Raw genomic sequence first — 12967 nt, 5'->3', positions numbered from 1 at the left:
CAAACATTGTCTTTGGCAACAGCAGGAACTTAGTCCCAGATTCCTGGACCAACTGTGGTCTTAGTAACTATTCTGTGTCCCCATGCCTTCTCTGAGTCACAGTAATTTGTCCCTTTTTCTTTTATAATTTAACAGCTGCTCTCTCTCACCTGCAGCAGTGAATGCTTCTCAGTGCTGCATGAAACAGCTGCTTTCTGTGTAAACTGGTTTAGTGTCTGTCAGGGTGAGGAATACTCACACAAAAGAGAGACCACCACTGCTTTTCTCAGCAGATAGGTGTTATTTGCAGTACTTGGTTTAATTCCTTTTTCTGCCTTGCTTCTTCCTCCACCCAGCCCTCTGTATGACCAGTACTGCAAAGATCACTTCTCGGATGGTCACTGTGACCAGGGCTGCAACAATTTTGAGTGCGAGTGGGATGGTCTGGACTGTGCAAACAACATGCCAGAGAAGTTGGCGGATGGCACGCTGGTGGTGGTGGTCCTCATCACCCCAGAGAACCTCAAGAACAACTCCTTCAACTTCCTGCGGGAGCTGAGCCGTGTGCTGCACACCAACGTGGTCTTCAAGAAGAACCCCAAGGGGGAGTATATGATCTTCCCGTACTACGGCAATGAGGAGGAGCTGAAAAAACATTACATCAAAAGATCCACAGAGGACTGGTCAGATATGTCCAGTGCTGTCATCAACAAAGTGAAGAGCAGCCTCTACTCCAGGGCTGGCAGGAGGCAGAAGAGGGAGCTCGACCAGATGGACATCAGAGGGTAAGAGGGCTCCATTTTCTCTGAGCGGCACTCAGAGTGTGTTCTCTGTGTCGATAATAGTAACACGCTAGGAAGGGAAGGATGTAGGCCAGATAATTGTATTTAGATGTTGCTTTCTGTGTGAACAGAAACCGGATTTTGCTCTCATGTGGGAAAATGGAGTGATCATTCAGGAGTCCCTGGTACAATGCTGCGCCGACTCTCACGATTGAAGGAGGCCTGTGCATTGTTGGGAGCCGGGGCTGGGCTGGGTGGGACCTGGAAGCAGAGGTTGGCCTGACCGACTGTCTGACTTCAGGAAGTCATTAAGTTAAGCCTCATTTTCTCCCTGGGAAATGCTTTCTAGAGCTTTGTTGTAAAACTCAATTACTGCAATCTGTGTTTGGAGATCTTTAGTGTAAACATACACATCTAACCTGCTCCCTCTCCATGGACTCAATCAAAAAACCCTGAAAGCAAAGGAGTTAGAGCAGCGAAGCTGATGTGAGAAGATCTGAAGGCTTCCAAAGAGCATTATTTAAGATACTGTAGTGTCTGGATAATTTTAAAACATTGTGAAGCAGAGACTCCCTTCCATTCCTGTAGATAAAGAGCTGGATTTTACAGCATTCACTGAAGCAAATCCAACAGACCATGAGTGTGAGCTGCAGGCTTGGGGCCACAGGGGAGCAAGGAGATGGGTTCCCATCTTCTAATTCCCACCGGTGGGGGTTAAAGAGGGAAGGGAGACAGGGCTCGTGGTGTGGTCATCTCTCCCTGTTCCTTATTGACTCCTCTCTCTCACAGATCCATCGTCTACCTGGAAATTGATAACCGCCAGTGCATCCAGTCATCTTCCCAGTGCTTCCAGAGTGCCACTGATGTGGCAGCATTCCTGGGAGCCTTGGCCTCCCTTGGGAACCTCAACATACCCTACAAAATAGAAGCTGTCAAAAGTAAGTACAGCTTGTCAGCTGGGGAGGAGAGACAGCCAAAACTTTCCAGCCTTCCCTGAGTTTAGTTATCTGTCAATTGGCTGCATTTGAGCACAGTCTGTTTTAATAACCTCACATATTTTTTTTTTTCCTTAAAGTCTTTTCTTTTAAAAAATTGCAAGCCCGCTTTATTATTTTTGCTTATTCCAGGTTTTATTTCAAAATCATTATCACTCTAAAAGTTATTAAAAAAAGAAAAGAAAAAGAAAACCCAAGCAGCTCCAATCAATCAGTGACATGCAAGGAGTTGAAGTTTGTATCTTGAAAATCCCCCCTAAATCCTTTTGTCTTAACAGCTCAATGCAAGCGCAATGATTTGAAGTTTGCTAATCCTTTTCCTTAAAGGAGAAAAAAGTGAAGCTGTCTCCTGGTGCAGGCTGCCTTGTGCAGCCGAGAATTTGCCGATAGTTTGCAATTCTGATTAATAGCGTATAAAATGACCTTATTTTGGGGAGGGGGGGGGGGTGGCTGATTTAGATCAGACTTAGGTACCTCTATTAACAAATTTTCCTTCATTTCCACCGTGTCCCTCGTTTGCTATGCAGCTTAATGTCTCAGCATCTCTTTGTGCCCCACTGTTTTGTAGGTGAAACAGCCGAGCCCACGAAGAACTCCCAGCTGTATCCTATGTACGTGGTGGGGGCTGCGCTGGTCTTGGTCGCCTTCATCGGACTGGGAGTGCTGGTGTCTCGCAAGCGCCGCAGGGAGCATGGGCAGCTTTGGTTCCCTGAAGGTTTCAAAGTGACAGAGTCGAGCAAGAAGAAGCGACGGGAGCCCCTCGGGGAGGATTCTGTTGGACTGAAGTGAGTAATTTGCTTGCTAACCCGATAGACACGGCGCAGCTCGGGGCTCTTCTGAGAGAGCCCGTCGGAGTTTTGTTCTCTAGTGCATCGTAGTGGTGTGGCAGGGAGGAAAAGAAGCAGGGGTCTTGAAGTTCTGCATGGGGAAAAAAGCAGTGTTCCATCTGGTTCGTGCTTTGTAATCTTTTTGCACTTGGTAAGAAATGAAATGCAACCTGAGGGGAACCTCGTGGAGACTGGTTAATTCTTCTTTCAGTTTGTGCCTGTACACGGACGAACATCACAAACAGTTCCTGCAGAGGAGATAACATTTTGTGTGGTTTTATTTTTAAAGACCCCTCAAAAATGCTTCGGACGGCACACTGATGGATGACAACCAGAATGAGTGGGGTGATGAGGAGACCTTGGACACCAAAAAGTTCAGGGTAAGCCCTCTGCCACATTCCCTGCCTGTGCTGCCGGCAGATACTCCTGGGTTTGTCATGGAAGGAGCAGAGGGATGCTCAGGGCCCCTCATTGCTGCTCTCAGTTCCTTTGCAAACCTGTGACAAACACACACCTTAGAGCCTCACAGAGCTTCCCAGGCTGGAGCTCAGGGTGCTTTTCTGGGAGCTCATTCCCTGCTGTTTCCCTCAGTTCGAGGAGCAGGCGATGCTGCCGGACACGGATGACCAGACGGATCACAGGCAGTGGACGCAGCAGCACCTGGACGCCGCTGACCTGCGCATTTCCTCCATGGCCCCCACGCCTCCACAGGGGGAAATCGATGCTGACTGCATGGATGTCAACGTCAGAGGGCCGGGTAAGGACCCCTTGCACTTCTGCACTGTCAGCTCATGTCAAACCCTCCCTCAGCCCTTGCAGAGGAGCAGCCCCACAGCCCTCCCTGTTCCTTGCTGGTGCAGAGTCACTGCTACAAGCTCTGCACCAGAGGGTTGCTGTTGTGATTCAGAGAGAGACCCTGCCACATTTTGCTTTCCATGAGAGCTGTTTTGTTTAATGACTGAGATGGAAATCGCAGAAGTACCTATTAAATCATCCAGGTTATCTCTCTGCTGCTCCTATATTCTTCTCCTCCCACCCAACTGTACATTTCACAGTCTTCTTTTAAGGTTTTTAACAATGGTTAATAGCTTTTTAAATTCTTACAAACACTTGGTCTTCCCCATGTCTGTGAAATCATCCTCTGAAATAATGAAGGTATTTACCATACTCTATTTGCTTTGAGCAGCCTTCCTTACAAACTGCACTTTACATGGAGCAGCTGAAATAGGGAAAGCAATGAGTAGTGAGATACCACTAAGGAATTTCAGATCCATATCAGAGGAAGGACATTCGTGTTTGATGTTCAGAACTAGTCAGGAACTCAGTCTTGGTGCACCCAGGAGAATAAGCATCTATCGCAGGCAGAGCATCTGGCTGAGCCTCCTGCATTACAGAGGGTAAAAAGCCTTTTTTCCCTGGGCTCCCCTGTGCTTCCAGATGGCTTCACCCCCCTGATGATCGCCTCATGCAGCGGAGGAGGGCTGGAGACCGGCAACAGCGAGGAGGAGGACGATGCTCCCGCCGTCATCTCGGACTTCATCTACCAGGGCGCCAGCCTGCACAACCAGACTGACCGCACGGGCGAGACCGCCCTGCACCTGGCTGCCAGGTACTCCCGCTCCGACGCTGCCAAGCGCCTGCTGGAGGCCAGCGCTGATGCCAACATCCAGGACAACATGGGCCGGACGCCCCTCCACGCCGCCGTCTCTGCCGATGCCCAAGGAGTCTTCCAGGTAATCGATGCTTTGGCCGCCAGTTTTGGGGTTTTTGGGGGGAAATCGTGGTGCTACGTGAAGAGTTTTTTCACTAGGTCTCCTGCTCACCTGGGCAAGGTGTGGGGTGACATTTGTAAAAAATGAAGCCTCTGTTGTCTTGGGGCATAGCAAAGCAGCAAGCTCGCAGCAGCAGCCCTGGACTGGGAGCAGAATTGGAGAGATGAACCTTTAGAAAGGTCCTGAGACCTGGACACCTGGAGTGCCTTGCTGTCTTGCCCCTCCTAATGTTTGTGTTCCCTCTGCTTTGGCCCTTCTTGTGGCAGATCCTGATTAGGAACAGGGCAACAGACCTGGATGCCCGAATGCATGACGGGACCACTCCCCTGATCCTGGCTGCTCGCTTGGCTGTGGAGGGGATGCTGGATGACCTCATCAACTGCCACGCTGACGTCAACGCCGTGGATGATTTAGGTACCGAGGCAGCTAAAACACCACTTGACCCTGACATGGGACAAAAGGGCTGCTTGCTGTTGATCTCAGCACTCTCTAATGTGTGTTGTATTCTGTGGTTCTCCTCTCCAGGCAAGTCAGCCCTGCACTGGGCAGCTGCTGTGAATAATGTGGAAGCTGCAATGGTCCTCCTGAAAAATGGTGCCAATAAGGACATGCAGAATAATAAGGTAGTACCTCCTAGGCTGATATATGCAAGGGAAGAACCATTTGGGGAGTCTGTTAAAGAGTAATTTCTGGCTAAAATACAAATGTCTGGCACTGAGACTCTGATTCACACATTCTGCTGTGAATGAAGTTGGATTTAGCTCAAAGGAGCACTAAGGGATTTGGTTGTAGGGGTGATGTTGAGGGGCCATACAGTGCCTGGTGGGCAGTGTCTTTGTGGCCATCTCCAGCATGTCCAGGGTCACTCACAGGGTTCCTGGTTTGATAGCAGTACAAGGACGTGGCTCAGCAGGGTAGGAAAAAGAAGGAGCAAACCCTCACCAGATGATGGCAGGCCACCTTTGCCACCCAACCACACGGGTGTGGAGCTCAGGGCAGCACTAGCCAGGAGAATCTGTGAACTCAACCCTAACCAAACCTTGCTGCCTTTCCAGGAGGAGACCCCACTGTTCCTGGCAGCCAGAGAAGGGAGCTACGAAACCGCCAAGGTCCTTCTGGACCATTTTGCCAACCGGGACATCACGGACCACATGGACCGGCTGCCGCGGGACATCGCCCAGGAGCGCATGCACCACGACATCGTGCGGCTGCTGGATGAGTACAACCTGGTGCGGAGCCCCACCCTGCACAACGGCCCCCTGGGGGCACCCACCCTGTCCCCCCCGCTCTGCTCCCCCAACAGCTACATCGGCAACCTCAAACCCGCCGTGCAGGGCAAGAAGGCCAGGAAGCCAAGCACCAAAGGGCTGAGCTGCAATGGCAAGGATGCCAAAGACCTCAAAGCCCGGAGGAAAAAGTCCCAGGATGGAAAAGGCTGTCTGCTTGACAACTCCAGCGTGTTGTCTCCAGTGGACTCCCTGGAGTCACCGCACGGCTACCTCTCGGACGTGGCCTCTCCCCCGCTGATGACCTCTCCGTTCCAGCAGTCCCCTTCCATGCCCCTGAACCACCTGCCAGGCATGCCCGATGCCCACCTGAGCATCAACCACCTCAACATGGCGGGCAAGCAGGATATGGCCATGGGCAGCTCCAGCAGGATGGGCTTCGACTCGGTGCCACCGCGCCTGTCCCACCTGCCGGTGTCCAGCCCCAGCACGGGGATGAGCAGTGCCCCCATGAGCTTCTCGGTGGGCGGCGGGGCCGGGCTGAACGGGCAGTGTGACTGGCTCACCCGGCTGCAGAACGGGATGGTGCAGAGCCAGTACAACCCCCTGAGAGCCAACCTGCAGCCCGGGGCGCACCAGCAGCCCCAAAACCTGCAGCACGGCATGATGACCTCGCTGCACAACGGGCTGCCCACCACCAGCTTGTCGCAGATGATGAGCTACCAGGCCATGCCCAACACCCGCCTGGCGTCCCAGCCCCACCTGATGCAGAGCCAGCAGCTCCAGCAGATGCAGCAGCAGCAGCAGCAGCAGCTCCAGCAGCCCAACCTGCAGCCACCGCAGCAGCAGCCGCAGCAGCCGCAGCAGCCCCCGCAGCCGCCGCAGCAGCCGCAGCAGCAGCACCACAACCCCGGCTCCAACGGGAGCGGCCACATGGGCCAGAATTTCCTCGGTACGGAGCTGAGCCAGCCCGACCTGCAGCCGGTGAGCGGCAGCGCCATGGCCGTGCACACCATCCTGCCCCAGGATTCCCAGATGCTGCCCACCTCCCTGCCCTCCTCCCTCGCCCAGCCCATGACCACCACGCAGTTCCTGACGCCGCCTTCCCAGCACAGTTATTCCTCCCCCTTGGACAACACCCCCAGCCACCAGCTCCAGGTGCCCGACCACCCTTTCCTCACGCCGTCACCGGAGTCGCCCGACCAGTGGTCCAGCTCCTCTCCTCACTCCAACGTGTCCGACTGGTCCGAGGGCATCTCCAGCCCTCCCACGAGTATGCAGTCACAGATGGGACACATCCCCGAGGCCTTCAAGTAAAAAAAAAGTGTTTTAGAGACGCTCATTGGGAGCCAGAAGCTCGAGGGAGATTTTTTTTTTTTTTTAAAGGACGTCGGATGCTTTTATTAAAGGATCCTTTTTAAATATGTTTTTATAAAAAAGAAAAAAAAAGAAAAGAAAAAGACTAATTAATTCCTTTTTTTTTTTTTTTTAGTATTTATTTATGTACTTTTTATTTTACATGAGGACACTGCCTTTTTATTTATATGTTCTATTGTTAAGAACTCAATGTGGGACACCAGTTGTGTTTCGAGAAATCAACAAATTAGGTTTTTATAGCACGTTCTCTTTTGTTTGGGGGGGGTTCATTGTGTTTGATTTGAGAGGAAATGTTTATGTAAAGTTATAAGCAATGATTTGTGATTCTGAAATGCCATTAATTTATTTTTTTTCTCTTTCAACTCAGAAAGAGAGGTGAGAAAGAAGAGGGGAAGTAAAAATTGACTAAAAATACCACTCCTTAAGGGGAAAAAAATTAAGTACGGACACATTTTTTAAATGTACTTTAAAATGTTTCCTTTGCAATTATATGAGAGGACATTTTATGGTACCAGTCATGAATCTTTGTTTAAATTTCAGTATTATATAGTTGTACATTTGCCTTGATAATAGAAATTTTTGTTCTCTCTTGTTTTTATATATATATAAAAATATATATATTTAAATGATTTTTATGATCTAAAAAAAAAAAAAAGAAAATCAGGATTATAGACCTGTAAGAACAGTTTCTAAGCTAAAAAAAAACACCCTACAAAACATGAATACTGTCCCCCATCAAAAAGAAATGTATTTGCCAAACTTCCAAGAGAGCAAGCCCATAAGTATGGAGTATATACACAAAGGAGACTTAATTTTACTTTGAATATCTTTACTGATTTTTTTGTTTTCTTTTGTTTTCATGTTTGCCTTTGAGTAACCGTTTTAAGAAATAAATGCCAATATAAACTTTGTAAACCACATCCTTATTTTAAGGATGGCCTGCCTATTTTTTAAAAGAAGGTGTGTCTGGCAGTGCAGACACCCTGAGTGAGATTACAAAGCATTATCACACTGCCACCCCCACGTGCTCGCCCGGCCCCAGCTCCTCTGGCAGAGCCCTCACTGGGTGCCCAGTGGGATGTGCTGCTGGTTTTGGTGGGAGGCTGGACTGGCCAAACTGGAGGGCGAGGGGCCAGCACAGCTGTGCTGTGAAACGTTGACATTTTGTTCTGTGACGTTAGCCTGGAGTGATGCATCTTTTTTTATATTGATGTGCACTCTTTCTGTGTATCATGTAAAATATAGTATAAGCCTGTGGCAGATTTAATGTTTGTAAATATGGGGTTTTTTTGGTTTGGTTTTTTGTTTTGTTTTTTTTTCAAGAAAAGGTGGATTTTGTTTCAAAAATCTAAATGAGCAAGTCTTAAATATATCATAAATATATCACCTTATAGAGGTGTTGGAATATCACTCACTCGGGTGCAAAAGCAAGCAGACACCCTAAGACTAGATAATGTGTATGGGACAGGCAGATAGAGAGCAGTTAATCAAGAAAACCTAAGAAAAGGGTTCCTTTTCCTCATTCCTTTCTATTAGAACACCAAATAAAATGGATATTTCTCAAGGCACAGCGCCTTGCTGAGCACTCATCTTAGTTAACATTTCAGACCATTGTTATTGTGACACACCTAATATGAGTGATAAAAACATCACGTGGTGTTGAATCTTCCTATGTTTTATAAACTAGAGTGTAGTTTAAGAAAAGATATCTTCTGTAATAAAGTTATCTACATGCAAAGTTGTAGTTTGCAAAAATGATGTATTTTTTTTGGTTAACTGATTTGCAATAAATGATGCTTCTGGGCATCTAGATTTTACTAAAACTGGAATTTGGTGTTTTTGTTACGGGTCACTTGAATTCTGGATTTGACACCTGCTGTCTTTCAGAGCTGCTCCTTGCACTGAGGGCTGGAGCTTCCTCTAGATCTTGTTCTCTGTGTAAAAGAAGAGCTTTGGACAATGAAAATTTCCCTTTAACTTATACTAAACTCTCACTGACTTGAGACACCTGGGCAAGGCAGGAGGGGCTTTTTACCTGCTGTGGGTGCTCTGATATCCTCAGGCCATCGGGTCAAGATCTGAAAGGGGAAACATGGAAAAATTGTTTTAAGGAATATCCTTCATGCATCTTCAAACAAACCAGGAACAGCAGCACCAGAGAGACAGTTTTACTTGTGCCACTCTGGGCACAACCACCACCCAGAAATGTTTGCTGTCCTTGCTGTGCTCAAGATTTTTAAGGTAATTTAATTTAATTTAATTCTTTCTCTACCCCACAGGGACTCTGCAGTGCAAATGCAGCTGCAAAGTCCCCAGATAACTGGATATAAATAGCAGAGCCATTGACCTCCTCCCAAATCACATAAGCCTGGAATGCTGGTATTTTCCACTCCTTGGCTGAGGAGAGAGAGAGCTTGTGTGTGGATGGGGCTGGTATCCAGCCCCAGACAGATCCAGGGCCACCCAACACCTGCTGTACAACTGGTCAGCTACTGGTGTGGTGACAGTGGCACTTGATGTGCCACCCACAGCAGTGAAATGCACCTTCAGAGGTCAGGGAGGTGACATTCCAGGAAAGGGAACATCAAACTCCATGGAAAGGGGTATTTTAACAGAGAGCAAACCCCTCTTCTCCCCTGCAAAATGTGTCACCAGTGAGGATCTCAATAGCCAGGGGGACACCCTGGAGATGGGTTTATGTGTCATCCCCCTGCCTGTGTCTGGCTGCAGCCCATCTGGAATGCACTAAATGGAGTTTGTCTGCCTCCAGCGTGACTCACACATGAGCTGCTCACGAATCCCACACAGCCCAGCCTTCCAGGCTTCTCCCACACATTCCCATCCCAGTACCAGCCCAGCGCAGCTCCAGTGCTGCCACTGGAGCTCATCCCAAAGTGAGGAGGCATTAGAAGGATCCTCTCCTGCCTGGTCCACTGTAAAACCAAGTCACTCATGGGCAAGGCAGAAATTTGGCCCGGAATAGATGAAAAAAAGGGGTTTATGAGGACATGGAAAACAATGTGATATTGCAAGAGTGTGGCTCGTTCAACAAGAGGGGCTGCAAAGCATGGGATTTTCCATGAGGAGTGGTCAGAGGGACAGGATGAGGAAAGAGGGGGGCTAAATACCATGGAAAGAAGCAAATAGATAGCTACTAATTAATTATCCACAAGGTAATTCAAACTAGAAGTCAGTTAAGGTTTTTAAATCTTAGAGGAATAAGGATGCAAAAATTTAGGTTTTACGTGTTTAGCCCCAAATGACTTAGATTTATGAGGGCATCTGGTGACCAACCAACTTGTGGCACATGACATGATTGTGGTGTCACAGATCCAGCTGGGATCGAGGCAAAGTTAAACGAGAAACAAGAAAAATGGCCCCAGTTTCAAACTTTCCTTTCACACTTAAATGCTTCTCCCCACACCAACCAACCCACCACGAGCTCATCTTCACCTCGTGTGGGCAAAGATTTTTGGGAGATGAATTTCAAGCTCTCTCAGCACCAGAAGATGCTGAGGAGTGACTGGAGCATGGCAAGCAGGGCTGTCTCAGCATTCCAGGTGAAAAGGGCTGAGAAGCACTAAAATCACATCCCACACATGAGGGAAGGGTTCGAAAGTGTTGGCGTAAAACAAGATTAGCACTGGCTATTGCCATGGCAGGTATGTTGGTGCTCTGAGGAATCCCTGCACCTGAACTATTTGTTTACATGCTGGAGGGCTTGGTTTTTTTCACTCTTTGTTTTCATTATTCCTGCTCAATTAGATGGGACATTTAGAAACTGCTACTCTGTATTGCTTCTCCCTCCAGGCTGTTGGTGTTTGCTCACAAAGTTGCTCGCAGCTGCTCCAGCCCTGATTGAGGAATTGTTGCTGAAGCTGAAATCAGCCCCTGAAGAATGTACAAAAGGAGCCAAATTCATCTCGGGTGCTCAAATCACACAGGGGGTAATGTGGCTGGGGTAGTCTGAATAATCACAGCAACTGAATGAGTAAATAAATAAAACTCTGACCAGTTGGCCAACATAGTGCAGAATAATGGTAAGGGATAGAGATACCCTCCTTTAGCATTTTCCATGTTTCTAAACTCAAAGAATGATCCTTTTCATAGCAAGCTCGTGGGGCAAGGTTGTGTTTCTGGCTGTGTGCAACCTGAAGACTGAATAAATTACCAGTAAAAGGTCAGAATCGTTTGTGTTGTATCCCAGGTGAGCTGAGGAACAGAGAAGCTGTGGCTGTCCCATCCCTGGAAGTGCCCAAGGCGAGGTTGGATGGGGCTTGGAGCAGCCTGGGATAGTGGAAGGTGTCCTTGCCCATGGCAGGGGGTAGAATTTGATTACTTTTAAGGTCCTTTCCAAACCATTCTGTGAAGCGGGGGAGAAGGACACACATTGTCCTCACTGGCAAAGGTTTTCATTTATAATGGGTCACTCAAGTCCAGAACTACTGCTGAGTACAGCAAACCAGCTATAAAACTTCAGGTTAAAAGGGATTGAATGCTTTAACGTGGCAATTCTTCATAATCACGTATTTATCAGGAGAACAACAAAGCTGAGATCCCATTGTTGATGTTTGCATTATGTACCCCTGTAGGAGGGGGTTAAATATGCAACATAAATATCTAACTATAGACACAGATGTGAACTATTGATGGTCTTTAGCACACAAAAAGCCAATCAGGCTAATTAAAACCATGTTTCCTCGGATTACACCTGTTGGGGGAAATATCAAGGGAGAACCAGGGCTTTATCTGCAACTCATGCCTGCACAGGGAAATTGTATTTGACAAGCTGGTTTATAAGAATGTTCCTACAAAAGAGGGAGATGAAAGGCACTTAAAAATCACAGCGCTGCCTCTGGTTCCCACACCAGCATCAAAGTTCTACTTCCCCTGCTTGGCCGGGGCTTTGAGGATATTCCCCTGCTTTAATGATCAAGCGTGCAGGAACAGCTCTCACACTGATAATGACCCTTGATTAAGATGTTTGTTTAGGTCGTTGTGTTTTCCTCTGCAAGGCTTGTTGTTGGGTGCCGGCTGTGACAGTATCAGCACGGGGGGCCACGCTGGTGAATGACAGACATTCTTCTGGTGCTGGAACGGGGGTTCACCCCCCTAAAAAGCTTCGTGCTTGTGTAAAATCGAGCTGCAGCTCGCAGAGCCACGGAGCTTGTGAAGGGCCTGAAGCACCAGGCGCGGCTGAGGGAGCTGGGAGAGCTCAGCCTGGAGAAAAGGAGGCTCAGGAGGGAATGTTTTGTGCTTTTTCTATGTTTTTGATTCCCAAAGAGCTATTTTCATGGAGTCACAGACCGCTGTGGGTTGGAAGGGACCTTCAAGATCGTCTCATTCCACCCTCTGCCGTGGGCAGGGCCTTCTCCCTGTGCACAGCTCCTGACAGGAGCGTGGACACAGAGGCTGTGCTCCCAGGGAACCAGGCTCGAGCCGTGCCAGGGGAGGCTTAGATTGGCAATTTGGGAAAATTTCATCGCAGAAATGGTGGTTAAGCCTTGGAGCAGTGCTGGAATCATCATCCCTGGAGTGTTCGCCTCGAGGTTTAGTGGTGAACACGGTACTCGGTAATATCAGAGGGCTTTTTCAGCTTTAAGGATTCTGGGATTTGTTTCTGGTTCTGATGTTTTTGGACACGTGCACCCCAGCCTTCCCCAATTAATGCGCTTCTCCTAATTAAGCCCTCACGGACGTGCGGGACAGGACCTCGCTGTGCGGCGAGTCATAGCTTCGCTCCGTGAGGCAGAATCTCATTCCCCGTGTCTGAAACCACGGATTTCTCCGTTCCAGCAGCCCTGGGGAGCCCCTGATCCGCCTCGCTCCCCCGGCCCGCGATGGGCAGCGGCTCCCCCGGGACCGGCACCGGACCGGCGGAGCTCTGTCCCGCCCTGGCGGCCGCCCGAGCCACTGCACCCTCACCGGGCAACCGAAGGGACCGGGATCTCCACGGAACCCGCACGGAGCCGCGCTCCGCCACTCCCCGGCCTAGGGGCGAGACCGTGG

At 49.0% G+C, this 12967-nt stretch overlaps 1 protein-coding gene across 2 annotated transcripts in view; it reads left to right on the top strand.

Annotated features, from left to right (window-relative positions):
- Positions 1 to 8781, top strand: part of NOTCH1 (notch receptor 1) — a 42878-nt gene extending 34097 nt beyond the window's left edge. For both annotated transcript variants that reach the window (XM_014258004.2, XM_005529204.3), the window contains exons 26-34: positions 336 to 764; positions 1551 to 1699; positions 2325 to 2541; positions 2873 to 2963; positions 3175 to 3340; positions 4021 to 4316; positions 4622 to 4769; positions 4881 to 4978; positions 5411 to 8781. In XM_014258004.2, the coding sequence (XP_014113479.1) occupies positions 336 to 764; positions 1551 to 1699; positions 2325 to 2541; positions 2873 to 2963; positions 3175 to 3340; positions 4021 to 4316; positions 4622 to 4769; positions 4881 to 4978; positions 5411 to 6898 (3082 nt within the window). In that variant the 3' untranslated portion in view covers positions 6899 to 8781. The remainder of the gene's footprint in view (positions 1 to 335; positions 765 to 1550; positions 1700 to 2324; positions 2542 to 2872; positions 2964 to 3174; positions 3341 to 4020; positions 4317 to 4621; positions 4770 to 4880; positions 4979 to 5410) is intronic.
- The last annotated feature ends 4186 nt before the right edge of the window (positions 8782 to 12967 follow it).

The sequence above is a fragment of the Pseudopodoces humilis genome, chromosome 22 (assembly GCF_049639895.1).
Source record: "Pseudopodoces humilis isolate 2021_Gansu_Grassland_sample_001 chromosome 22, ASM4963989v1, whole genome shotgun sequence".
Classification (NCBI taxonomy): Eukaryota; Metazoa; Chordata; class Aves; order Passeriformes; family Paridae; genus Pseudopodoces; species Pseudopodoces humilis.
Note: the sequence above shows the minus strand (reverse complement) of the source record. Positions and strands in the feature narration are given on the sequence as shown.